The 27936-nt window shown below is 42.3% G+C and overlaps 1 protein-coding gene across 1 annotated transcript; it reads right to left on the reverse strand.

Annotated features, from left to right (window-relative positions):
- Positions 1-236: 236 nt before the first annotated feature.
- Positions 237-15499, reverse strand: LOC133448935 (bactericidal permeability-increasing protein-like). The gene is made up of 16 exons (XM_061727958.1): positions 15430-15499; positions 14380-14487; positions 14176-14290; positions 13954-14085; positions 13720-13875; positions 13557-13620; positions 10917-10977; positions 10743-10834; positions 10487-10663; positions 10342-10401; positions 10066-10233; positions 9918-9985; positions 9790-9832; positions 9653-9716; positions 1282-1358; positions 237-1180 (listed from the first exon to the last, which is right to left on the reverse strand). The coding sequence occupies exons 2-16, from the start codon at positions 14477-14479 to the stop codon at positions 1139-1141; spliced, it is 1419 nt and encodes a 472-aa protein (XP_061583942.1). The 5' UTR covers positions 14480-14487; positions 15430-15499; the 3' UTR covers positions 237-1138.
- Positions 15500-27936: the final 12437 nt, after the last annotated feature.

Consider the following 27936-nt stretch of genomic DNA (forward strand, 5'->3'; position numbering starts at 1 on the left):
GCGGTCACGCGCAAGCTTGGCTAAGGGAGGAGGGCGCCCCTGCCATGCAGAGTCCTCGGCACTTTGGATAACAACATCATAGCCCGTGTTTTATGAATCTGAATCTGACTGAAACGGTGATATCAGCATTAATGTTACTGATTTTCTTAAAAACAATAAGAGTCTGTTTAAAATATGAAATACATTTCTTTTACCAAATGAGGATATGAATAAGAAATAAATAAATAAATTCCACATTTTAAGACATCAAACCTTTATTTAAATCAGGTCAAACATGTCCAGCAGTGATGAATCCTCAGAGTATCAGAGTCAGCGACAGCGAGGAAAGGTTTTCTTTCAGCGGTTTGATTTCATTTGAACAGTTTTAGCAGAAACTGAGGCATGACAATGCTCTGCTACATTTATTTAGTCGTTTTTTGATGTCTTATGTTACAGGTTTAGATCTTGTCAGCGAACTCGCAGAGTTTGAGAGGTCGAGCCCTAGGTCACAGCAGGCTGAGAGGATCGGTGATGTCCCATGGAACCTCCAGGAGCCGGCGTGATGGACGCAGGCCCTCAGACGGCCTCCAGTGACACCACATGGCAGATTTCTGTGTGTATGTTGCTACAGAAGTTACTCAAATCCTGTTTGGATGACCTAAAAGTGTAGAAATGATTAAAGAAATATAGACTTGGCTGCTCTTTTTTTTCTTCAAAGATTGCAATGTTTGATTGATGTAATTTCATCTTTTTGGATTCTTTTGGAGTCTGCAAATTGTCGCGTCACTCCATAAAGTCAGACATTTTGAGAGGATTTAACCAGTCAGCAGACTAAAGGTCTGCGATCTGCTTTAGACAAACCCTTCTGCTAACCTCATCCCACAAAACATCAACTTTTACAACAGAACGAGAGTAACTCGAGTCGTGTACAAAAATAATGACTTTAAGGATACAATACACCAACTCAAAAGAAGTTGGGACAATATTGAAGTCCCAGACTCTGATGGAGCCTAACACCAACCCCAACGCCAACCCTAACAATTTTGGGGCAAAAGAAAGACGATACAAAGAAAGCAAAATGAAAAATCTCTGACATGATGTCCAGAAGGAAACTGATAATCGATCGCTCTCAAGTCTCTTTTGGTCGTACGAGTCCATTTCAGCCTTTGAACTGAACATCAGTCCCGATCATCATGAAGTCCTGCAGAAAACATCACAAGCTTTATTAATATAGTGATACTTGCAAAATTTGATCTTTTGAAAAATCCATCACAGCTTCATCAGACTTGTTGCATCTCTAACCTTCAGGACTTGAAGCTCAGTGTTCTGGAGACTCATCTTTCCAAGTGCAGGAAGTGGGTAACCCTTAGCAAGTTGAACTGTGATGAGAAATGGATCATTTTAGATAATTTTAGATCAATCAGTCACAGAAATCTCATGCAGGAACACAGTGACATCAGGGCTTGTCTGAGATAAGTTTATGGAAAGAATGCAGTTTAAAAATATACATAAACATGAAAAATAAACAAGTGTAAATTAAAACTCAAAGAAGCCAGTCACTGACTTCATAACAGTTACAACAAAATGTGGATCATAAAGAATCAGAACAGAGCATCTCTGAACCTGGGCCCTCATTTATCAACCGTGCGTACGCACAGATCTGTGCGTAAAGCGTGCGTACGAGCATTCCCACGCAAAGTATGGTATTTATCAACATGTATTTGTGCGCAGAAACACGTGTAAATATACGCACAGCTCCGACCATGCGTACGCACAAAACCTAGTGGTAGAACAGTGAAACTACAAATAGAACCCATTAAAAGAGTCTCAAACTTTACACGTGAAGTTTGAGATCGCTGAACTGTGACTGAACGGGGAACATGTGCACATGTTCCCCGTTTCCTCCAATTAATAAAAATTATCCATAAGACATCAGACATTTTGAATAATTGGTGTGAAAAGCTATAAAAGACAGCTTTGGCAGGACGACCTGAAAAGAAAATACAAGTACCATGGCTTATCTTGCACTGTTGGAGGATTTAGAGACCGTGCGCTCCGCAAAAACACGCTCCGCAGAGAGCGCTTTTTCAAAGAGCGCGCTGATCTGTTGATCAGTGAGAGCACGGAGCGGCTTCAGCAGGTACCGCTTCCCCAAAAAAGTTCTGATGGATCTATGCTGTGATTTACAACTCCATCCCAGTCACATCCAGCTCCTGTCCACCCTGGGATGTTTGTCCACCGGAACATTTCAGAGAGAGATTGAAGACATGCGGCATTTCGCAGCAGAATCATGCCGGCAGTGTTGGATGCAATAATTTTTCTGGCCCTAATTTACACCCAGTTTCTATACACACATCACCAACAAGCCCAAATTAAACGAGGATTTCACGCCATCGCCGGATTCCCAAACATAATTGGAGCTATATTTCACCCAAATCACAATAAGCACCATCACATAATGAATTTAGTTACGTGAACATGAAAGGATTTCATTCAATCAATGCACAAATAATCTGCGATGCAACTATGTCTCTGTTGCCCGTCGTTGCCCGGTGGCCTGCAGGAATGCAACACTCATTTATTCTGCAGAACAGCTCTATTGGTGTTTGCACCTCCAAGCAGGAGCTTTTGACTCCAACCAAATCTTAATTTATGGATAATCTTCCAAGAAATATATCAAACATGGTCAACATAATTATTTTACAAGCTAAATATCACATACATAAATGCAAATGGAATAACAGCAAACCCTCCATTGTACATCTGAAAAATGAATGTAAACTGTAGTGTTTCTCAATCCTGTTCCTCATGGGCCCCTGTCCTGCATGTTTTAGATGCTACCCTGCTTCAGCGCACCGTGATAAAAGTACCTGTGTCATCTACAGAGCTGTGCAGACCTTGGTGACAAGCTAATTAGGACCATTAATTAGAATCAGGTGTGTTGGTGCAGGGAAACATCTAAAACATGCTGGATAGGCGCCCACGAGGACCAGGGTTGAGAAACACTGTCTTAAACTGATGCGTGAAAAAAACGATATTGCCAAAAGCTTATATGAAACAATGGGGTAAATCCACAAAGAACAGATTGCGCCCGCAAATAGCGCTGTGAATTGCGCTGCTTTAGCGCCCGCAATTTGCCCCGCTTTAAGGTCCTATTCACAAAAGATTTTGCTCTAATGATATACCGGAGCAAACACGCCCATAAAGTTTTGCGGCTGAGTGCAATTTGCACTTGTCTGAGTGAGCGGAGCTGTTTCCAGTGTTCTCCATATTTCAGCACACAGATTGGTCCATAATGAAAACTGCAGAAATAAAAGATAAAGTCGAGCCACAGTGCCACTGAATTTCACTGAGATCTGGGATCGAGATGTTGTGGATGAGGTGGAGGACAGGAAAACGACATTATTTGGTGGTCACAGTAAAAGTAGAAAAATAAATAATATAAAATAAAGCGAGTGAGTAGCAGAACGCCGTTGCTGCGCGGAACGCCGTGAGTGCCCCGGCGCAACAGGGGGGGGCATGTCCCCCCTCTTTTCAAAATCATGTTTTTGTCCCCCCCACTTTTTACAGTTTAAAAACTAACGGTAGGATCAGCCATTAACTGCAAATCACACCCTGTGAGAAGGGCCCGGCAGACCCGCTTCACCCCCCGCTCCCCCTCCTCCTCTCCCGTCTCCCCTCAGAGCTGCTCAGGGCGGGTTTATGGTTCTGCGTCACCAACGCAGAGCCTACGGCGTAGGTGCGCGTCGCCGTGTACCCTACGCCGTAGGCTCTGCGTTGGTGACGCGGAGCCATAATTTAGGCTTACACCCGCACATAAAGGTTTCACGCGCGCGTAAAACTCATTATATATATAAAAAAATCTGTGTCCCTTTAGGGAAGAAATGAGGGGCTCCGTGGAGCCCCTAAACGCTCTAGGAAGCCCCTCATTTGTTCTGTCCTAAAGCAGTGGAGGAGGTTCCCAGCGTGTCACCGCAGGTGCAGCAGCACCAGCAGAGTCCTGACTGACGCTTCAAACACAGAGGGACACGATCAGCGCTATTTTTATTATAAGTCTGATATATGTTGTGATATGTGATAAATCCTGACAAAAGGATTGCGCGGCTTTTGCGGCCGCTAAACCGGTGCAAATGAGACAAAAAGAGAGCGTCTAATTAAAGCACCCGCAAAGGGTGAATTGCTCCACAAACTGCGCTGCCAAGCAAATAGTGGCAGTCTGCGCCGGTGCCATTTGCATGCATGCAAATTAGGTAATATTCATACATTCGGCGCAAAATCTCCCCCTTTCTATGCAAATAAGCCTCATTGCAAAAAGCGCATAATTCAGAAAGGCCAGAGCTATTTGCCACACGCAAAAATAGTGGAGCAAATACCGTGTTTCAGAAGCGTGTATTAAACTGCGCGCAAACTCCTCACTCCCCGCCTGTCTCTGTTTCTCTCTCTCTCTCCAATGTCATTCAAGCCTGTGTGATACTGAATGATATTAAGGGTGAAATCTACATTCAGACATGACTGTAGACAGTCAGATCAAGTGGGGTTGTGGACTTATCGGATTTAAAAATAAAAGTAACAGGACGGAGTTCAGGATTCATCCATACATAAGGGGCTGCTTTATTACAAACAATTCCACCATATAAACATATAAATCTAGAATGTGTGTGTTTAACAGCTGACCTGTAGGTGTGTGTAGCAAAACAAAAAGAACATGAATTACCATTAGATCCTGATCTGATCCCGATCCGGTGTTAATGAAGTTACTGGTGCTGTGCCTTGTGCGTAAATGCGCACAGCCTCTTAACATTTGAAATTTCATTAGCTTATGTCATACACACACTGAGGTCTTTTGATGTGTGTGTGGAAATGATGGCTATGTTCTACCACACGATGGTGGCCAGTGCACTCTTTTTTTTAAACCTTATATGTTTATTTTAATATTATGAATGTGCTTTTATTGTCTGAATGGAAGTGTGGTTGATTGTTATGTTTATGTTTTGATGAGCTGCTGGACGATTGAATTTCCCTTTGGGGATGAATAAAGTTCTATCTATCTATCTAGCTACATGCGAAATACTAGAGAAGTACAAATACGTGAAAGTTGAGGCTGTTGTGCTCTCTGAAGTTTTCATTAGGGACCAATCTGTGTGCTGAATTACGGAGAACACTGGAAACAGCTCCGCTCACCTACTCAGAAAAGGGCAAATTGCACTCAGGTGCAGAGATTTATGGGCGTGTTTGCGCCGGTATATCATTAGAGCAAAATCTTTTGTGAATAGGACCTAAAAGCGGGGCAAATTGCGGGCGCAAATGCAGCGCAATTCACAGCGCTATTTGCGGGCGCAATCTGATCTTTGTGGATTTACGTGCGAAGAGCCCCGCTCCCCCTCCTCCCTCCTCCCTCAGTGCTGTTCAAGGCTGATTTATGGTTCCGCGTTAAATCGACGCAGAGCAACGCGCACCGTACAGTGGGCGTCGCCGCATCTTTCAGGCCCCTTTTGTGCGCAAGCAAGCTTTATAGATGAGGTCCCAGATCAGGATCTGACGGTAATTCATGTTCTGTGTTTTGCTACACACACCTACAGGTCAGCTGTTAAACACACACATTCTAGATTTATATGTTTATATGGTGGAATTGTTTGTAATAAAGCAGCCCCAATTATGTATGGATGAATCCTGAACTCCGTCCTGTTACTTTTATTTTTAAATCCGATAAGTCCACAACCCCACTTGATCTGATTGTCTACAGTCATGTCTGAATGTAGATTTCACCCTTAATATCATTCAGTATCACACAGGCTTGAATCACATTGAAGAGAGAGAGAAAAAGAGCTGCAGGGGGAGTGAAGAGTGATTTTGCGCGCAGTTAATACACGCTTGAAAGACGGTATTTGCTCCACTATTTTTGCGTGTGGTAAATAGCGCTGGCCTTTCTGAATTAGGCGCTTTTTGCAATGAGGCTTATTTGCATAGAAAGGGGGCAATTTTGAGCCAAATTTATGAATATTACCTAATTTGCATGCATGCAAATGGCACCGGCGCACAATGCCACTATTTGCTTGGCAGCGCAGTTTGTGGAGCAATTCGCCCTTTGCGGGTGCTTTGTGAATTAGACGCTCTCTTTTTGTCTCATTTGCACCGGTTTAGCGGCCGCAAAAGCCGCGCAATCCTTTTGTGGATTTGGCCCATTGTCTTTGTTTCTTAATTTTTATTAATACACTTCCCATAGCTTGTCAGTAAATGTATCTTTTTTTTTTTTTGCTCTCAACCCCCCCAAATGTTGAATATTTGTAGATAATTGATTTTTTTGTTTCATTTGCCTTTTGTTGTAAACCTTACAGAATTTTGTTCAATAAAGTTTGTAAACCTCCAAGCGGGAGCTGTTGTTGCTCCATATATGGTGAATTGGAGGCGTTTCTGTATGCAAATTACGGTAACCATGCACGAGCACGGCAGTTAAGAACAGGTGGGATTTATCATCACTGATGTGCGTACGACCAGCGTCCGCACGTTTGATAAATCCGGATTTTTTTGTACTTACACACATTCTAAATTTCACTCCTACGACAGAATTTAGAACCTTTTCTACGCACTGTTGATAAATGAGGGCCCTGGTCATGTAAAATATTGATGCTAGAGAGTTCAAGGTCTGACACCGTTGGCTTTGGTTGGATGTTGGATGCTCCACTGAGGTCTGGCTGCAGATCTTTACTGACATTTAAGTTAGGAGACCGTGAGGACCGTGGCAAAGTCTTCAACATGAACTTCTTTATGCCTGAATCCACCCTTCTGTCCAGCGGTCAAAGGCTGAGACACAAACCTGAGTCATGGTCATTCCACCCACTTAGCAGTTAGACACATGAGGGAGATGTATTTCTTGGCTGTAAAAGAGGTTCATTTAGCTAAATCTATCCACGTGATTTGCAGATTGCACCAGAAATTGTCATCCGGAGAGATCTGGGCTTTAAGGATTAGTCATTAGACCTTGAAATTTATGTCAGACGTTACCAAGGTAATCAGTCTGACTTCTAAAGTTTCTAATTGTGAGTTTTTCTTTTGTTATTTGCAAAAAATAACTTATTTCCTAATGTTTGAAAGCAGATTTTATTTTTTGCTTTTAATGTGTTGTTGGGCCACAGTCCTATGTGAACATGGGAGGTCTTAATTTGAACTTTAAGGCCCAGGGGCCTCATTTAAAATGGAGTGCGTAGAATTCATACTAAAAGTGCACGTACACCCAAAAGCCGAAAATGGCGGGCGCAAAAATAAATCCGGATCTATAAAACCGCGTGCACGCACACTTGCACGTAAGGTTCTCTTTATAAATCACAGTCCAGCTGGAAGGATGCGCAGGTGAATCCGCCTCATATCCCGCCCTCTACACGCCCACTTCATATCAAAAATTGTATGTTTTTGCATATGAATGAGCCTGCTGAGCATGCGCAGTGGCGCATGAGATGAGACTGTCCAGCCACCGTAATGAATTTCACTGAGATCTGAGATCGAGATGTTGTGGATGAGGTGGAGGACAGTAAAACGACATTATTTTGTGGTCACAGTAAAAGTAGAAAAATAAATAGTATAAAATACAGCGAGTGAGTGGCAGCACGCCGTTGCTGCGCGGAACGCCGTGAGTGCCCCGGCGCAACAGGGGGGGGCATGTCCCCCCGTCTTTTCAAACTCATGTTTTTGTCCCCCCCACTTTTTATAGTTTAAAAATTAACTGTAGGATCAGCCATTAACTGCAAATCACACCCTGTGCGAAGGGCCCGGCAGCCGCGCTTCACCCCCCGCTCCCCTTCCTCCTCTCCCGTCTCCCCTCAGAGCTGCTCAGGGAAGGTTTATGGTTCCGCGTCACCAACGCAGAGCCTACGGCGTAGGTGCGCGTCACCGCGTACCCTACGCCGTAGGCTCTGCGTCGTTTTAACGCAGGACCATAATTTAGGCTTACACCCGCACCTAAAGGTTTCACGTGCGCGTAAAACTCATTATATATAAAAATATCTGTGTCCCTTTAGGGAAGAAATGAGGGGCTCCGTGGATCCCCTAAACGCTATACGAAGCCCCTCATTTGTTCTGTCCTAAAGCGGTGGAGGAGGTTCCCGGCGTGTCACCGCGGCTGCAGCAGCACCAGAGTCCTGACTGACGCTGAGGTTCAAACACAGAGGAACACGATCAGCGCTATTTTATTATAAGTCTGATATATGTTGTGATATGTGATGACATTATTAAGAGTATGACATGAATCTGGCTTCATTTCACCACCTCACAGCCTACGTCGCCAGTTCCCCGTGTCTTAAGTAAATTCTTACGGGAGGGTCCGAGTTGCCGTAAAGATAAGCAGATTTTTCGGTGGAGAGAGAGAGAGAAGCTCTTTATCAGGATCACCTGCGGAGCGCAACCACCCTGCTGTTCACCAAGGGACACTGGCCTGCCAGACCAAACCACCCTTTTCTTCAACTACAAAGATCCACGTAAGAGACTGTTTTGTGTCTGGGCAGAGAAACATAGTTAACACATTTAACTAGCGTAGTTTCAGGGGCACGGTGGCGCAGCTGGTAGTGCAGCCGTCTCACAGCAAGAAGGTCCTGGGTTCGATGCCCGCCGGGGACGCTGTGGGCGCTGAAGTGCGTGTTAGTTCCCCCATGACTTCAGTGCCCACACCCTGGGTGGGGTTGGCGAAAGGGCCTTTCTGTGTGGAGTTTGCATGTTCTCCCCGTGTTCCCTTGGGTAGCAATGTGAGCTACCCTCACAAAAACATGCACACAGTCCTGGGTTATACATGCCCCCTCTGGCCAACCGGGGCGCCAGATGGGGTGGGGAGGATCCGGCCGGAATAACGTGATCCTTCCACGCGCTACGTCTGGTCGGAGAATCCCCACCTTGTTTGGTGAAAAGAAGCGGCCTGCTCACTCCTCAGGTTAAGGAGGAGACCTGAGCTCAGTGCGGGGCCCTCCCGGGGTTGGTAGAGGATGGCAATGCCCAGGACTGTCAGGTAGGAGCACTGGGTGATAAAATGGGGGAAAAAACCGGGATAAAAAAAAAAAAAAAAAACTAGCGTAGTTTCGCTGATCCCGTCACAACTGTGTTTATTAGTTTAAGTGTGTTTGTTTATTTTATCGTTTGACAACTGTCTACTGCTGCATTCACGTTGCTGGATCTTGATGAAATGTTCCTCCAAAACAGAAAACAAAGCCCTTCCTCATTTCCCAGTTGAATGACCAGAGCGCACATGTGAAGTTAGTTTCACATTGGTGCGTCTCTGTGTGGGAAACATCAGAAGAACTTGGTTTTCCGGTATGTAAGTTATTCTAGTGTCTTGGGTTTTACTTTTCTCCTCTCATCCTCTCCTTCTAACCCCCCTCCCCCCGACACACATACACACTTATCTTGGTCATAAAGCCCAAGAGTTTGTTTTTCACTGGATGAGACGAAATCTCGTCCGCCATTTTGAATCACGCGAGACTCAGTCACCACGTGACTTTGTCAGACATCTTTTCTTTTGCATCACCACGTGTATGAACACACACACACTCTGTGAAGATGATCTGTGTAATGATGCTCTGACAGCTCACTCACTCATCTTGAACTGTTCTGTCAGGAAGGTGGAGCCCTTGGAAAGTTGCAGGGTATTTACATTTTTTGAATTATGGTTGAAAACCAAAAACAACAATCTCACCATTTACTCTGGGTATCACTACCATCTTCATGAGCAGCTGGAGGATGTTGTCGAGGGATCTGACCTGCAATTAAGCGTAATGTTGGTTTAAGTAACTGAAGATATTCACAGTTTTGTGTATTAAATGCAGCTCTCACCTGAAACTGGCCCACGTAGCTTGTGCCCAGGGTGACCGTCATTCTGCAAAAATTGACAATATTATAATGTTATGATCACATCCTTTCAAGGACCTCCAGGTCAAAGTCATCTGTTTACAGTATCTCACTTGTTCAGGCTGACACTCCCAGCAAGTTTCATTCCACTGACGACCATGTTGGTGGTCACGCTGGTGTCCTGCAAAAACAGCGATGGGACATTTTAGGTGTTTTTCCAACCATCACAATGGCTTTTCAGAATATTGCCTTCAAACTTACCACATTTAGCACAAAAAGAGGGGAAAGTGTGCCGTTGGGTTGGATGGCGTAGGCTGTCACACCAGCGGTGGCCTGAACCGTCATGTTGTTGGGTTCAAAAGTGGTGATGGGATTCTTCTCTGCCTTAACGAGGAGCTTCATCATCAGACCCGGGTATCGCTTGGCAATCTTAAAAAACAAAAAAAAGCTGTGATGCATTACTGCCAACACAGGCATTTCTGCATCTCTAAATAAATATATAACAAATACATCTATAAATCACAAATTTAAGGTCACCTCTGGGACGAAGACTCCAAATGTTCTCGTGCTGAGTCGTAAAGGAGAGCCCTTTGGGATCTGTTGTGACAGAGCAAGAAAAGTCTTAGATCAGAGTGATCTCATGGACATGGGTGTGCTAGAGAAGCAGAAGGATGGTGCGGACCATGTCGTCTGTGATGTACAGGCTGAGGATGCCGGCTTTGTTGTACACATATGCTGCCGAGTTGGCGGTGAAGGCAGAAATGCCAATGTACAACATCTTGTTGTTCTGTTGTGGCAGGGAAAAGGCTGCTGCTGCGAACGGAGGCTCCTGGTGCTTCCCAATGTTGTAGAATTCACCCTAACGACAAGAAGATGCGATGGAAGATTAAGTTAGATCTATAGACTATAAGAATGTGCAGTTATTTCCAACTCCTCACCTTTAAGTTGAGCTCTATCGCAGGTTTTGAAATGTTTGGTGATGACACCAGGGAATATTCAATTTCTGCATACTGGTCAACCTTGGCAACAACTGGAAAAAGGTAGAAGATTATTATTTCATCCTCTCATTAGAGAAAAAGGGTTAGGTTATTGAAAAAAACGTAAAGTTATACCGTTGAGAGTTTTCAGATGAGGGTTTAAATCAGAGACTGCTTTGGAGACCAGAGGGCATATCTGTAAAGAACCGAGGAGAAACATCATAACAGAGAACTAAAACAAGTGCTTAGATGGTGATTTATAAATCTAAAAGGCTCCTCAAAACTAACATGAATTACAAGGGGAACTATTTTTCTTTAAAAAATGTTATTCACCCATAACTTTCTTTTCTTTAATAAGATCAAACTTGTACAAAAGAACAATTTGAGAGTTATTCCTCTGATGTGTAATATCACAGTTTTATTTCTACATCATTTGATTTGACTCGTGTCAATTGGGCAGTTTTAGGAAATTTTTAAGCTGCTTTGTGTTTTTGCGCATTAAAAAATATTATATACAATAGTCGTCTTGGTATTGATTGTAAAAGCCAGCAGATGCAAGGAAGGTGTATTTAGATTAGGGATGCCCCGATACCGATACTGGTATTGGTATCGGGGCCGATACTGCCCTCATATACTCGTACTCGTACTCGCAAAAATTCTCTGATACCATGCACCGATACTTCATTGTTGTTGTAGTTACTGGTTAGCGCCGCTAGGGGGAGACGTTGAGCCGCCCCGCGGCTCCCCGGGTCAGTCTGCAGCCTGGCTGAGCAGCAGCAGCAGAGCTGCTGCTCTGTGGCTGTAGCCAGCTGTTCCATGTTTCAGTAAATTCTATCTTCCTTAATTATACAAACTGGACAGTTGAGTATTACCCTTACTTACAGGGAACTTTATTAAACACTCACGTAACTCACAGTACAACATAAACAATCCCATTGTTACATTCCGGTTAGCCGCGTTAGCCGGTTAGCCGCATTAGCCGGTTAGCCGCGTTAGCCGCGCCGGCAGCCCGCAATCTGTCTTGCTTTTGTCATCGTCCCTTATTTTGAAATATGTCCACACTGCTGACATCCCGCTTACATTAATTGTCACTATCTTGCCTGAAACGGCACTGCCAGTCTCACTAACGGGCACCACTCTATATAACCGGACTGTAACAATGGGACTGTTTATATTCTTCTTCTTATTCTCTGTTTTATTGGTGGATCGCAACCAACTTTAAGGTGCATACCGCCACCTACTGTACAAGAGTGTGTAACAATTTCATTTAGCCTGTTTTTTAAATTCTATTTGATTGTTTATGTTGTTTCACATGGACGGCTTCAGGTAAAGCACCGCACATGCGAAGTTGATGTACCTGCGATGAGACTAAAGCGCGGAGGAAAGCCCCGCTGGCCGAGTTTTGTTTAAAATTGAATTTCTGTTGCAAATAAAACCTGTCTTCCAATTCATTGCATTTTTCATAGAATTTTTAGCCTAGTTATTTTTGTGGTAGAAGTATCGGATTGGTACACGAGTACACAAATTAAAATAGTCGTACTCGTACTCGTACTCAGTGTGAAAAAAATGGTATCGGGACATCCCTAATTTAGATAAACATTTAAACTAAGAGGGAGCTCGTTTGGCCCGACATACTTGTGTGGGAAGACATTTTCGGTTATGAACATTAACAAGAACAGCGTGAGGACAAGGGTAAGTGACTCTCACCTGCGTGACAACTTGCACATCAAAACTCGTTTGAGCCAGGCCTGTTTACTGCAGTCGAGATCTCAGTATCACCCTTCAAATTAGTGCAGGCAATTTGTTTAGTTTTCTGAGGTGAATAAATTGACTTCAGCACCCACACCCTGGGTGGGGTTGGCGAAAAGGCCTTTCTGTGTGGAGTTTGCATGTTCTGCCAATGTCAGCTACCCTCACAAAAACATGCAACAGTCCTGGGCTCCACACTGCCCCCTCTGGCCAGACGGGTGCCAGATGGGGTGGGGAGGATCTGGCCGGAATAACATGATCCTTCCAAGCGATATGTCCGGCCGGAGTAGGGTGGGCCCAGACAGGGTGGGGCCCTGTCTGGTGAAAAGATGCGGCCTGCTCACTCCTCAGGTTAAGAAGGAGACCTGAGCTCAGTGTAGGGCCTCCCAGGGTTGGTAGAGGGGGAGCAATGCCCAGGACTTACTTAGGTAGGAGCACTGGGTGATAAAAAATGGGAAAAAATCCGGGATAAAAAAAAAAATAGAAACATTTATATTAAGGTGTTATGGTATTATATTGTGGGATGGTTCATATTTCTGTAAATCTTTAATGCGTCTTTCTATCACCAAATGTAAACCTCCAACCAGCTTATTTCATATAATGTTTGTTTAATGAACTTGTTTATTCTGTGGATCTGCTGCTTCTCATGTGCTCTGATGGGTCTCTGCTCGTCTTGCTGAGACTTCCCAACCACAAACCCCTAACAGATGACACGTCCTTTCAGGTTTATAAAGTTTTCTAAAAAAGTTTACAAGAGGTTTTTTTTTTGCTTACAAGTCAGCAGATTTAGATTAAGAGACCACAAACACTCATAACTGTTCATGGGTCATGACAAAAAGAGGATATAGGATATTTAAAGAATAGGCTGCTTTAGTACTGATATAACTTAATGAAGGACCTTCTGACGGTCTCAGACTCTCCTAACGATCTGCTTGTTCTGTTAGGAACATTAAACTATGAATTGCCATGTGTGTGCATGACCCCAGAAAGTGGTTTTAGTTACTTTATTGTCTGGTTATTCCTCACCTGTTGCTCCATTGCGTTACGCAAAGCCTTGTCAATGAATTGGCTAAAGAGATTGTACAGCCAGCTGAAAGAAAGATCAACCACAGACACCGTAAGTAAAAAGTGTAAAAACATTCACGCTCCCTCCTGCAGGTTCAACCCTGCTGCAGCAGGCTTCTCTTACCTGGCTCCACCATGGAACTTGACTCTGGCGCTGCCAACACTGGCAGCACAGTTGCCGCTACTGACCTCCGGTCGGCCCATCGCATCACTCTTGATTCCAATGCTTGTGCTGATTGTAAGCCCATTGACGTTCAAGTCAAAAGTGCCACTGTCCTTTCTGTTGAGAGACACAAGTCAGTGCTGCAGAAGAAGGTGCAGTTGCATTGTGTTTTAAAAAAAAATCTTTTACACTCACATCACTTGAAGGAACTTGACCCCCCAGTTTCCATGCAGACTGATTAAGGCATTAGCGACGCTCATTCCAACTCCGGTTCCTGGCACAAGAGCCACTGAAGACTGCGGTAATCCCACGTTCACTATTTGAATACTACAAGAATCCCAGTTACGGTACGTTAGGATAGTCAGGTCTCCAGTTTCAACAGAAGTTATAAAAGCATCAAATAAACTGCTGCCTTACTTTGTCAAGCTGTACTCGACCTTGCCAATGGGAGACACCTTCTGTTTCCCAGAAAAATCTGGGATTTTGATGGATTTGAGTTTCTGCTGTAAGGCAGCGATGCCCAGTACCCTGCCTATCAGAAGGGAGGAACATTTGATAACGAGGATTAAACTGTGTGGAGATCCTATGAATGAAAGAGGAAGTTTCAGCTGCGAGGCTTACCATACTCAAGGCCTTTTTCTGTCAGCCTGACCTTTACTCCGGGGTTGATGCTTGAGGACGTGGGTATAAGAGCCACCAGGGTCAGAAAGCAGATCAACATCTCGACTTCTGGGGGAATAAACAACAAAATCATTGGCAAACCTTCCTTATTTTAATAAGATAGCAGGGTAAACCAGGTGAAGCTTCTGCTTTGTGAAGAATTCTCAGAAAAATGTCAGTAAAACCCAAATAAACACATGGTCAAATATACATGTAAATGAAGAGCTCCATCACATACAACAGTATCACACTCAGCGCCTTACTGAAGTAAAAATAAAGAATGATTGTGACTTTTGAACATTAAATACCAAAACGTGATTTTCTGTGTTTTATGTTTCTAACTACATGGAAATGTGGTAAACTCCAGGTTTTAAGTTGCCGGTGTCCCAAAAGGAGACTTTGGTTGAGCATGTTTGGTATTTTTGGATGGGGGAGGCCTATGAAAGAGCTAACTGTCAAAACTCAGATGAAACCACATGACTTTTATTAAATTAGGCTGATTTTCAAGGTCTAACCCACAACTTTTGTCTGCTCCATGCATGCTCATTGAGTAAGGGCAGAAACCTTCCAGGTTGTGCAAACAGAACGCAAACATTAGGATTAAAACGATGTACAAACTACTGCTAACTTAAAAATACCTTAAACCAATGGCATCATCATTTGTTTATATTTGTCCCCTGATATGTTTTTCTATGTGAATGCAAATTCCCAAACACATCCACCCATGACATTGTGTAATGCGATTTGTATTGAAGTCACGTAATACTGATCCAGATTTTTCCTTTGCACAACATTAAGAAAACAAATAGAACGGTAAAAACACATTTTCCAGATTGTTATCAGCTGATTAGAATCAACAGTAACCTGACGCTGAACCCCGCTGCAGTTTTCAGATTTTACAGTTACTTAACTTTTTTTGGAGGTGTGTATTATAAATAGAGTGACTATCTTTAGAGAGATACACCATTTGAATTTATGGAAACTTGTCTAAACACATACTCTAAGTCTTACCTGAAGCAGCAGATTCTCAACAACAGATGATCCGTTTGTTTCTGCAAGTCTGACCTCCGACAAGGCGCAGTGAAGGAGGAAGTGAGAGACATGGCTTTTAATTTACTCTCTAAATGAGGAAGTGATGTCAGTGAGGGGCATAACCTACAACTCATAAGCAAACTTAGAATCTGTCACTTTTCTTCATTTATGTAACAGTGGAAACTTCAGACTCAGGGTGTTGTTTGAAAAAACTAAACTCAGAAAAACTAAATGACACAACATTGTGTGTGGAACCTTATTTATTAGGGCCCGAGCACTGACAGTGCGAAGGCCCTATTGTATCTGTAGGAATAGTTTTTTTTTTTCTCATTTTTCTTCCGGCAAAAGGAGGGCCTTTTTGCCCCCCTAAACGTGCCCCAAAAGTCACCAAATTTTGCACGCAAAAAATTTGATATTTAATGGTTTGCATTAATGGGCGTGGCCTAATGGCTCAACAGCGCCCCCTAGAAAACTTTGTGCCTCAAGCCCCACAATACGGTTTGACGTACATGCACGAAAATCGGTACACACCTGTATCATGTCGCAACTTAAGGAAAAGTCTCTTGGCGCCATGGCCGAAACCAAACAGGAAGTCGGACATTTTGAATGAATCGTGTAATTTTGGCGCAATTTATGCCATTTCTTCGGACGTTTCTTCGCCTGAACCGTAACGTGCACCCAGGTGTGTTATACATCAAAATGTGCGTCTCCATCCTGCGACGACGGCATTACTTTTCTCAGTCAAAAGCGTTACCGTGGTGACGATAGACGCCAAAAATCGTGCCCCCCTTTTATCTGATTGGTCCATATTTGATAGTTCCTACTTTCTGACATAACTTTTGAATGGTTTGATATAAAGAGTCGTGGGTGGTGTCATCTGACTCGGTTTTGAGTCCTTGACCTTCATTGGCATGAATTAGCCCCGCCCCTTTTTCTGATTGGTCGGTATTGGATAGATCCTATTTTCTGCAATAACTTTTGAATGGTTTGACATAAAGACTCGTGGGTGGTGTCATCAGACATGGTTTTGAGTCCTTGAACATAATTGCTGCAGATTATCCCTCCCCCCTTCATCTGATTGGTCGATATCTGATAGTTCCTATTTTCTTCCATAACTTTTGAATGGTTTTATATAGAGAGTCGTGGGTGGTGTCATCCGCTAAATGTCCAGGCCTGAAGAATCTACATGCAAGTCATACAAGCGCTTCCACTGTAGCACGCCTGAACATGCACAAGGGTGCGAGGGCCCGTTCATCGCTGCTTGCAGCTTTAATTAAATTTATTTTGGTTTTTGTTTGCTTTTGTGTTGTTGCTGCTGTTACTGCTTTTGTAGTTCCTCACGTACATTTCCATTGACCACAAACAATGAGACCAGGTTCCTCAAACCGTTTCTAAAATATAAAACATTTCGGCCATGTCAGTCTCTCTACGGCTGTTTTAATTAAATGTGGTTACAGCAGCTTTTGTTGCCAAATGTTTTGTTCTTTGGATGTTTTGTAATTAACTATTATTGTGTCATCACAACAGCAGATCTCCAATTAAACCACGTAGGTCACTTCTTTTACCTTGCAGCTTTAACCCCTTACGTCATTAGATCTGAGCCAGCTATAATAGCAGATGATGGCCACGCCCCCACGGTGTTAATTTGTGACAATTAAATTAATTTGCTTGTCAGGAAAAAGGCATTGAGCTTTTCTCTCATGTTTGGTCTTGGACAAGGAAACCAGCAGCTCCTCTTGTAAACACGAGCAGGAAAAGCTTTGCTCTTGTTCACCGATAGTTAATGTCATCATGGTTGGAGTTCACGTTCATGTGCCAGCGTGCTTGTGTCAGTGTTTCCCAGAAACATTGTGTTTGTTTTATTTTTCTATTTTCTTCTGATCATTGCGCATTTGTTTGTCTCTTCTTTTTTTTAATTTCAGTAATATGGGTGAACTCATTAGATTTCATGGTAAATGGGCTCCTCTATGTAAAAATAAATTTCTAAACACAAACCCCCCCCCATTATTATTATTATTATTATTATTATTATTATTATTATTATTATTATTATTATTATTATTTTTAATTGTTGTTGTTATTATGCACAAACTACAGTCCTAAGAAAACATAGTTCAGGGTCAAATAGACTTACATTTCAAACTTTACATTGAAGTTTATTTCCTTCACTCACTCACTCATTTCAATCAGTATTTCTCTGTAACATCTCCTCAAAAGACGACTGTTGAGAATTAAATTCACCAACAGATGGTGACATTTATCTCCTACTAAATAGTCAAAAACTTCTTAACAACATAAATTGATATAAAACTACAGCCAATTTATAATATATCGGCTAAATTTTAACATATGATTTAACATATCATATGAGCACCAACTGGTCATTTTACCAATCTTTTTCAGGTGAATCACCGGGCGATAATGCATTCAATAAATGTTGATCAGGGCCGCTAGAAAAAAGGTCTCCAGTCTAGACAGAGACTGGAGACAGAGATTCCTATCTAATGAGCTTTGTTGTTTGTGCCACAAAGTTTTATTTCAACAACATACTCACCTTCAAGTGAAGCATGAGTTTCCTCATGTTTTACCTTTTTTTTCTCTTGCTCGCTCCTGATTCTTGACGTCTTTTTGACGACATGTTGAACCTGCAAGAGCCTGTATTTAAAGATGAATAGACTACTGTACTTACATTTTACTTATTTATTTTTTCATTTAAATTTTTTTTAATATCTTATTTATTCACTCGTTTATGTGTCATTCTCACTACTCCTGTTAATTTCACTGGAATTTTATATTTATATTTATTTTTTTGTTACATATATATTGGAGATCTTGTCTGATGTACTTTGTGTATAACTTCTTCTCAATAAAAAAAAAACACAAAAAAAAAACAGCCTGCCATGGAGAACCACAAAAAAAAAAAGCTGTGCACCCATCTGATTGGTCAGGTGTCGAGTGTTGTCAATCATTGCCATCATTGTCAGATTACAGGTCTATTTTCTTTTACAGTCCTGAAAGATCCTAGTGTTCATTTGTCTGGTGCACCATAAGAAAACAAGTGAACAGAATCAAGTTATTACAAACTTTATTATATAATGCGGGCAGCATGGTGGTTTAGTGGTTAGCACTGTTGCCTCACAGCAAGAAGGTTCCCAGTTCGACTCCCAGGCCCGGCAGGGTCTTTCTGTGTGGAGTTTGCATGTTCTCCACGTGCTTGTGTGTGTTCCCTCCGGTTACTCCGGTTTCCTCCCACAGTCATGCGTACTAGGTTCGTGGATGATTCTAAATTTCCCGTATGTGTGAGTGTTTGTATGTCTGGTTGTTTGTATATATGTGCCCCTGCAATGGACTTCTCTTGATTGTCTTCACTTATCGAAGAGTAAATATCTGAACTATTTTAAAAGCCTAGTCATAAAACAGGAGTTGACCCTGTAAATATAGAAAAACCACCAGTGTAGAATCTTATACAAAAACCCTTCAAACTCTTAAACTATTTTATAAAATCCTAACAGTCCCTTAAGAAACGTGGTTTTGGAGGGTATTTTTCCTAAGCTATATAAATTCTATACAACCAAAGTAATAGCTCAATTAGATTAACAGGTGGTATGTCTCCTAGATCAGTGGTCCCCAACCCCCGGGCCGCGGCCCGGTACCGGGCCGCCGTGGGTCATTTGGTACCGGGCCGCACAGAGAGAAATTTTTTTTTTTTTTTTTTTTTCCTGGCAAAATCTTTTTTTTTTTTTTTTTTTTTTTAAATTAAAAAATAATTTCTGTAGAATCCCCGACTGATGATGGATGACCCTCAAACTGATGGTTCACAATGTTTTTATTCCTTGGATGTAAATACACTGCAAACACACCGTAAGAGCTATAAAGGAAGAAAATAAAATAAAATAGTTAGTCTTTCTACATTCATATAAGTTTAACTTAAATACAGACCGACGCAGCTGCTCGCTCGGTTGGCAATAAAGCTACCACAATTACATGAGCGACCAAACTCAAGCTGGACATAAATACGGTATAAAATTTGCACAAATCCTCATCAGCAGGTGCTGTTTGTGTCAGTTAGGCTCCACTTTAGCATTCCCGACACTAGTTTAGTCTTGCAGTCACACTTTCTACTGCCGTTAAACTTTTACCGTTAAAGCGCCGGATGTTTACGAGGTCTCGGTGAGACGCCTTCAAAATAAAAGCACTAAATATCGGTCTACTTAATATATAACAATAAAATAAAAGCCTGGCTTTAAATAACGTTAATGAGAAAACAAACATAAAAACACATTACTGAAACACTGATATTATAGGTAATTTACAATTTCCATTATTTCACTTTATTTCTTCAAAAATTATGTTTTTATTATTATTATTATTATTACTACTACTATAGCGAAAATACCACAGTTTTTAATGCCAGTCATTTTATTTAGTTTTTATCAGCTACACCTTTAGATTGGGCCGTGAAAATATTGTCAGACATTAAACCAGTCCGCGGTACAGAAAAGGTTGGGGACCACTGTCCTAGATGCAACATTTCTAGAGGTATCAGACAAGGTTCCCCAGCTTCACCATACCTCTTCCTACTGGTGGCTCAGATGTTGGCTGATCATATCAAATCAAGTCAGATAAACGCTATCAATATTTTAGGTGGAGAGCTTGCCATTACTCATCTGCGGATGATACAACACTCTTTCCTAGAGATGAAAACCAGGTTCATATTGCAATAAGTAGGCCTACTATAAATGAATTCTCCAAAAGTGTGAAATTATGTACATTAAGAACGGTTTGAGATCATCCATCTCTGTAGTATTCCAGTCAGGAATTAACTTGTTTACCTGGGTATCACAATTACCAAGGACCAACAGAAAAGAACTTAATTGAACTTCAATCCAAAGAACCAAAAAAAAGTTGAACCAGTGGGATATCTCTCTCAGAGGTAGAGTTCTACTCTCTAAGGCAGAAGGTTTATCACGCTTAACGTGTTCATCTTTGTCTTTGTATGTGGAGAACAAACGTATTACTAAGATCGACAAGCTACTTCTCAACACTTTTAAAATAACCTGGTTCATAACGTTTCTTTAAAAATCCCAATTCTTTATGGGATGTCATACCCTTCCATACGTTGTTAAAACTGGGAGGGTTAAACTTTTTCTTAACCTGTAACTACAACATTGATAAAATCCTGATAAAAATGTCAATACAGTATTTCTCCCCCAGGCTTTCCTCTCTTGGTCTCTTATTTTCAAACATCATTTTTCACTCAATAAATATTACATATGGAACAACAAAGACATACTGTTTAAACATAAATCTCTATTTATTGAATACTTGTTTAATGATAATATTACATTCGTTGCTCAATTATTTAACGGGGCCGGTTTTCTTTACTCGTATACTGAGTTTCTAGAAGAATACAATATCCCAGTTTCTTCTGGAGATTATGCAAAAGTCTTTGGAATGATTTCTTCTTGTGTTTGTATGCTATTAGAGCTCAAACAATAGTGGAAACCCAACAACCACCCTGGTTATCTCTGACTGACATTTCACTTGGTAAGATCTGTATATCCTGCAACGATGGTAAGAACAATAAACTGATCAGACCCCTGTTTAAATCAGATGTCATGACAGTGCCATATGTGGAACACATTAACGGGAAAAACGTCCGGCTCTTATCAACAGATACCTGCTGACCAACAAGCTTAGGGAAATCTCATTTAAAATAATTCATAAGTTATACCTATCTAACGGTCATATTGCTGAACCATTCAAAAGAGCCATTGATGTGAATTGCACTTTCTGTTCTGTGAATGCTGAAAAGGTAACAAATTTGTTTTGTCACTGTCCTGTTGTCTGAAATTTTTGATGATCGATGCTTGCAATTTTATTATTAGAAACATTGAATAAGAATTTTGTTTGTTTTGGAGCAATGTGCTTTTTGGCCTCTGAAAGTAATAAGACAAACAGTAATAAGACCTACGGAAACATTCATAATGTAAGTTCACACATAAAAAAAAATCTTAATGACAAGGCAATAAAAACTTTGAATGTCTGTAATCTTTTTGGCATTTTCCTGTATCTTCTCATCCTCCTGGTAAGGTATATCATGTGATGTTTGCACATATGCATGGTCATGGATGTATTCTACCTCTATGTTGAAGCTATATATTTCTGTAAACTGTGCACATGTTAAAGTTTTGTGAAAACAAAAAAAACACCAAAAAAAAGTCTCTATTCTCTCTTCTATGTCACGGTAACACATACAGTATGTGCATTCATTGTGCATATGTGTTACCGCGCAAATGCGTCCCCTCGTGCAAAATATGGCCCATTGGAAGATGAGGCCCTACGCAGAGAGCATGTTCTGCCTTCAGGGAGGGGCGGCCCTGAGTAGGATTCAGAACACAATTTTAACTTTAAAGACATCATCACAGAGATGTAGAGACCACTGCATCAATTTAAATGGCAGTCAATTGAGGTATTGTGTAGAGTCAGTGCATGAGATTCAGAGTGGGTCTGACGCCAGAACTAGTGAGTCTGCACATCAGCTGCTCATCATCAGCTGCTCATCTGCACTGCAGGCCCACATCTTAGATACTTTTTTTTTCTTTTTTTTATATATATACTGCTGTTTTCATGAGAATGACTCAAAAATAACAGATGTATTTATTTATGAACACCTTTATAAAAATTGTTACAACTATCTCAGATGAATGATGAATGAATGACAGCAACTGTGCTACTGGAACTACCAAAAGCTGATGCCTTTCCCAAGATGGCGGACTGATTACTGCTGTGTTTACTTTGATGTAGTGGATTTCTATTTTTAAAAAACTGTGTCATTCCGTCTTCGGCCTAAAGGGGGCAGTAGAGCACTTCCTCTCTAAAAAGCCAGTTGAATAATCTGTTTAACATTCACATGTTGAATTTAAGCCTACATGACTTTAATAAACTTGTTTAAAATAAAATAGTTATAGCTTCAGGCTAGTGAGCTGTGTATCCACGTATTTCATTTAAGTATTTTCTTCAAAATCAAGGCATTTCAAGGAAATCATTACATTGTTTTAAAACAGTTTGCCTTGTTGGAAAAGCATTATGCCATTTCAATGACTGAAAAATTGTGAGCCCATTAATTAGATATCACCAGCTAAAACACACTAGACAGTAATGCAACATTTCTTCACAGCAGGGATTTGCAAGCTGACAGGATTAGTTCCAGCCACTGGAGAGAACAAAACGAAGAGAGCTCACAGTTGTAGGTCTGAGAGTGGACAGCCCGGAGGCAGGAGCAGAAGGGGGCACAGCAACCAACCTGAACTGTGTTCTCACTGCTCCTCCAGATGCACCTCCTCTGTAGCTGCACAGATTCCTCACTGTGCATTTCATCCCCCCCTTTGAGACTGTCTGCAGACATTAGGCTTCTAATATACCGTGTTCCTGTCCCCGACAAGCAAGAGGGATGTCAGGTTAAATGTCTGTGTGAATTTATTTATCATTTTCTCTGATCTTACTGTGAACACCATCTTCTGAGTCACACAAATATAATGTGCAAAATGCTTGATGCAGCACATCTTGTTCTATTTCGACATATCAGTTTGATGAAAAAAAGCATGTTTACTTTGTGTACTTTCATATCCTTTAGTATGATGTTAGACCTGTTCATGTACATCAGTTTTTTTTTTCTCTGCGTTTTCACACTACAATCTGTGTCACTACTGGTTTTACATAAATCTAATTTTTTTTTAATACAATACATTTTTTTTAAACAGATATTCTCAAAATAGTGGGAGTGAGAGTGTGTAATTGTTAGTCAACATGTGGGCCTGCGATGGACCGACGGCTTGTCCAAGGTGAACCCCTGTATTTTACCTGAAGGGAGCTGGAATAGAGTCCAGCAGAACACCGATGAATCCCAAGTAGGAATAAGCGGTAAATTATGCTTATTATATTTAAGCAAACATTATTACTTAAGGGAGACTGTATCAGTTGTTGCATAATATAACTAATGTTATCTTGGTGTTAATTTGAATGGAGCTCATTCCCTCTTGGTGGAAAAATGGTTCAGCCATCTTTTAAATACAGAGTGAGGAACAGGGTTTTCATATCATCTCCATGCCCTTCATACAGAAGTGATGTTTTCCATGTTTCTATGTTTTCTATGTTCATTTTCACTTTTCATTCATTTCCCATAAAAACAGAGAACAAGATTCTGTCTTAATTAACACTTGAGGATCCCTTAAATGTACCACCTGGTGATCTTGAGCCAAAAATGCATGAATGTCTTACACCACCCTAATTCTACTCAAAACTACCAAATATACAATCATTTTTCTTCAATTCCCCATTTGAATTAATGATGCAACTATTGTTACCAAAAAAGTAATTATTTTTTAATAAATAATTAATATAGGGGGTTGGGGAGTATTGCTTGTGATCACAGTCTTGGATAAAATTGTAATGCACATCCGGAAGTGTGTGTGTATGGGGGGGGGGGGGGGGTCTCTTGTGTCCAAGAGACACAGGGAGAAAGAGGACAAGGGAGCTGCTCACAGCTGAATCACCGGTGGAGCATAAAACCAGCAACGTGTGGACCGAGACCAGAACCACGAGTTCCACAACCACCAGGAAGCTGCCGACTACCTCCAGAACAGCTCAAAGTAAGAGGCTTGTGTCATGGCAGAATTAGTTAAAGCGATAAGCGTTCAGTGTGTTTGCTGTTGTTTTGTTTTGTTTATTACTGTGTAACGCACCGACAGTCTCCCAAGCGGACCGACGGTCGTTACGTTGTATTGTTATATTGCTACGGGCCCGTGTAAGTGGACCCATATAATGTGTCCCCTAACTACCGAAGCGGTTCGCGCTCCTGTTTCCCCGTCAAAAGCTTAGAGCGAGTGCCATCTTTCTTCACACACGCACGTACATAATCGGAAGTTTGTGTTTTAATGTTTAGTTAGTTGTTGTTCATGTGTAGTTTCGGCATCAGAATTTAGAAGTGTTGTTTCATTATCTTTTAACACTTGTGTAAATAAATTCTGATTCATTTGAATGAGAGAAGTTGTTTGTGTTTATTTTGCACATATTTGTAACATTTGCTGGTTGTGAAGGCCTGTGCTCGGGCTCCTTCCGTCACTGTTGCTCTATAGAGCCTCCCTGGAAACAGGCTGATGATGAACTAGTGAAGTGGTGTATAGTGACAAGAGAAGAGGGCCAAGCACTGATCCCTGTGGCACCCCTGTTGCCAGCTCATGCGATCTGTACGCTCGTCCTTGCCATGATACTCTGAAGGATTTTTCTGAGAGGTAAGACATGAACCACAGGAGGACAGATCCTGAAATGCCAAGCTTTGAGAGTGTGGAGGATGTGGTGGTTGACCGTGTCAAAGGCAGCAGACAGGTCGAGCAGTATGAGGACTGAGGATAGACCAGCAGATCTGGCAGCCCGTACTGTCTCAGTAACTGACAGAAGGGCAGTTTCAGTTGAGTGGCTCTGCCTAAAGCCAGACTGATGTGGATCATACAGGCAGTTGTCGTGAAGGAACTGTGAAATCTGACTGAAGACGGCACGTTTGAGAAGTTTAGACATGTATGGGAGAAGTGAGAACAGCCGGTAGTTTTCAACCTGGGCAGGGTTGGGTGTGGGTTTTTTCAGCAGTGGGGTGACCCGAGCTTGTTTGAAGGCAGAGGGAAAGATGCCAGATTTAAGAGAGGAGTTGATAATGTGGGTTATTGCCGGTTCGACGGTAGGTAAAATGCTCTGCAGGATGTCAGGATCAAGAGGACAGGTTGTTGGTTTTGAGCCGACTAGAAGTTTAGAGACTTCATCCTCGTTTAGAGACCAGAAGGAGCAGAGAGAGGCACCAGTGGCCGGTTGGAGTGGGCTGAGATGGACAGGCTCAGAGAATTGGTTACTGATAGTAGCAACCTTTTCAGTGAAGTAGGACGCAAACTTTTCTGCAGAAAACCCAGTAGGTTGTTGAGCAGGTCGTGGAGAGAGAAGAGAGTTAAACGCCATGAATAGTTGTAGGGAGTTGGGAGCATTTTGGATTTTGTTCTGGTAAAAGTATACCATAGCAGCCTTTAAGCTGGATGTGAAAAATGTACATCTTTGTTTGTACTACTATACAAGCGGCCGAGATGAGTTTCCTCCGCAGGGTGGCTGGACGCTCCCTTAGAGATAGGGTGAGGAGTTCGGTCACCCGGGAGGAGCTCGGAGTCGAGCCGCTACTCCTCCACATTGAGAGGAGTCAGCTGAGGTGGCTTGGGCATCTGTACCGGATGCCTCCTGGACGCCTCCCTAGGGAGGTGTTCCAGGCATGTCCCACCGGGAGGAGACCCCGGGGAAGACCCAGGACACGCTGGAGAGACTATGTCTCTCGGCTGGCCTGGGAACGCCTCGGACTCCCCCCGGAAGAGCTGGAGGAAGTGTCTGGGGTGAGGGAAGTCTGGGCATCCCTGCTGAGGCTGCTGCCCCCGCGACCCGGTAACGGATGAAGCGGGAGAAGATGAGTGATGATGAGTGAGTGTTTGTACTCAGACAAGTCAGTATGCTCTTTGGATTTGCGCCACTTTCTTTCTGCTGCCCTAAGTTCAGCTCTGTGGTCCCTCAGAACCTCTGTGAGCCATGGATTGCGAGGTTTCTGTCTATCTGGTTTGAACACCAGAGGACAGAGTTTATCCAAAGGGAGGCAAGTGAGGAGCAGAGTGTTTCTGTAGCCTCATCAACAGATAGTGTGGGAAAGTCCTAGAGGGAAGGGAGGTTAGAGCAGACCTCATCAGACAGCTGTGTAGGGCTGAGAGATCATACGTTTCTGCGCTAGAAAACCATCTTTGGAGTCAGGTGAGTGACATGAGGAAGGGAGATGGAAAATTTAACAAGGAAGTGGTCTGAGAGGTGCAGTGGTGTGACACACACGTCAGCTGTAGTGCAGTTTCTGGTCAGGACCAGGTCAAGGATGTCACCAGCTTTGTGTGTTGGAGGAGTCTGGACCAGTGTAAGATTGAAAGAGTGGATGAGAGCCAGAAACTCATTTGTCTGTGCCAATGTGAATGTTCATGTCTCCCAGTACAATTAGTGGACAGCCATCATCAGGAATGTCAGAGAGAATCATGTCCAGTTCAGAGATGGACTCATCCATGTGGCCTCCCGGAGGGCAGAATGTAAGCAGTGAAGGGCTTAGAGATTTTTAATTCGTGATATTCAAGTGATGAGCAGTTAGCAATGGTACAGATGGATGTGAAAATCCACTTTTTGGACATAAGAATGCCTGTACCGCCACCTCGTCCAGCGAGCCAGGTGTTTGAGTGAATTCTGTATCTACGGATAGAGCAGCGGGTGTAGCTGTGTTTTCTGGGCGGATCCAAGTCTCTGTCAGGGCTAGGACCTGAATGTCTGAGAGATGTAACAATGAACTGATGAACTCTGTTTTGTTAACTGCGGACTGACAGTTCCAGAGATCGAAGGTAACAGAGGATGTGACAGACAGGTATACCATGGAACAACACAGGTTTTGCGGATTGCGCTGCCTATCGGAGGTGCGACTTGGTCTGTACCCATATCTGACTGGGATGGTTTTGAGACACATTTTGCACTACTTTGGTTGCTCTGCTCGGTGGACTCGCGCAGGCAGACTTGCAGGTCTTTACCCTATGTGGTCTTAACATGTTGTGTCCTGAAATAAGACAACTTCGTATGTCTTTACTTTACTTTATTCAAGGAACAGCAAATGTAACATATCCCCAAACATGTACCAAACTATGAAATGTACTTCAACTCTTCAGATAGGGAAATTTCCTTACTGTTCCTTACCTTACTTTTATTACCTCCATATAATAAAATATGTGCTTCCCTGCTGAGGCTGCTGCCCCCGCGACCCGGGAACGGACAAGCGGGAGAAGATGAGTGAGTGAGTGAGTGAGATGTGCTTAAAAAACAACAACATAAAATTACCCTTACATTTTTAAATTGTTTTTCTTTGAAGACTTAATTAACTTATAATTTCAGTATAATTTCTTATAAATTCAACTCCTGAAAATAAAATCAACAGTTAACAATTCACTCCTGCATTTGTACATTTAGACAGAATATCCCTTTATGTAAGAACAAAATCTAGTCCACTCGGGTGCTCTTTTGAGCCTGACTGGTCTGGCATGTGGTATGCGTTGCATTGGTTTTGGTACAGCTGGTATAGCTGACGTAGCTTCAAAGTCCAGGTTGTCACTCTCCTTCTCCTGAAGATAGGCAGGTGCGAGGTGAGATGCATTCCAGCACCGTCCATCTGACAGCAGGTAGGTGTACTGTCCCTTTTTCCCCACCACTTTCAGTGGTTTGGAAAACCTGCGCTGTGTTTTGGGAAGAATACTAGGCTTTTTTACCCGCACATATGACCCACATGCAAAGGATACAGCAGTTGCACCACGTTTCCGATCAGTGTATGGTTTGCTCTTATTCTGTTTTTCTCCCACTCTGGTGGCAACCTACTGTGATGACAGTGGT

This window comes from Cololabis saira, chromosome 8, assembly GCF_033807715.1.
Source record: "Cololabis saira isolate AMF1-May2022 chromosome 8, fColSai1.1, whole genome shotgun sequence".
NCBI classification, from domain to species: Eukaryota; Metazoa; Chordata; class Actinopteri; order Beloniformes; family Belonidae; genus Cololabis; species Cololabis saira.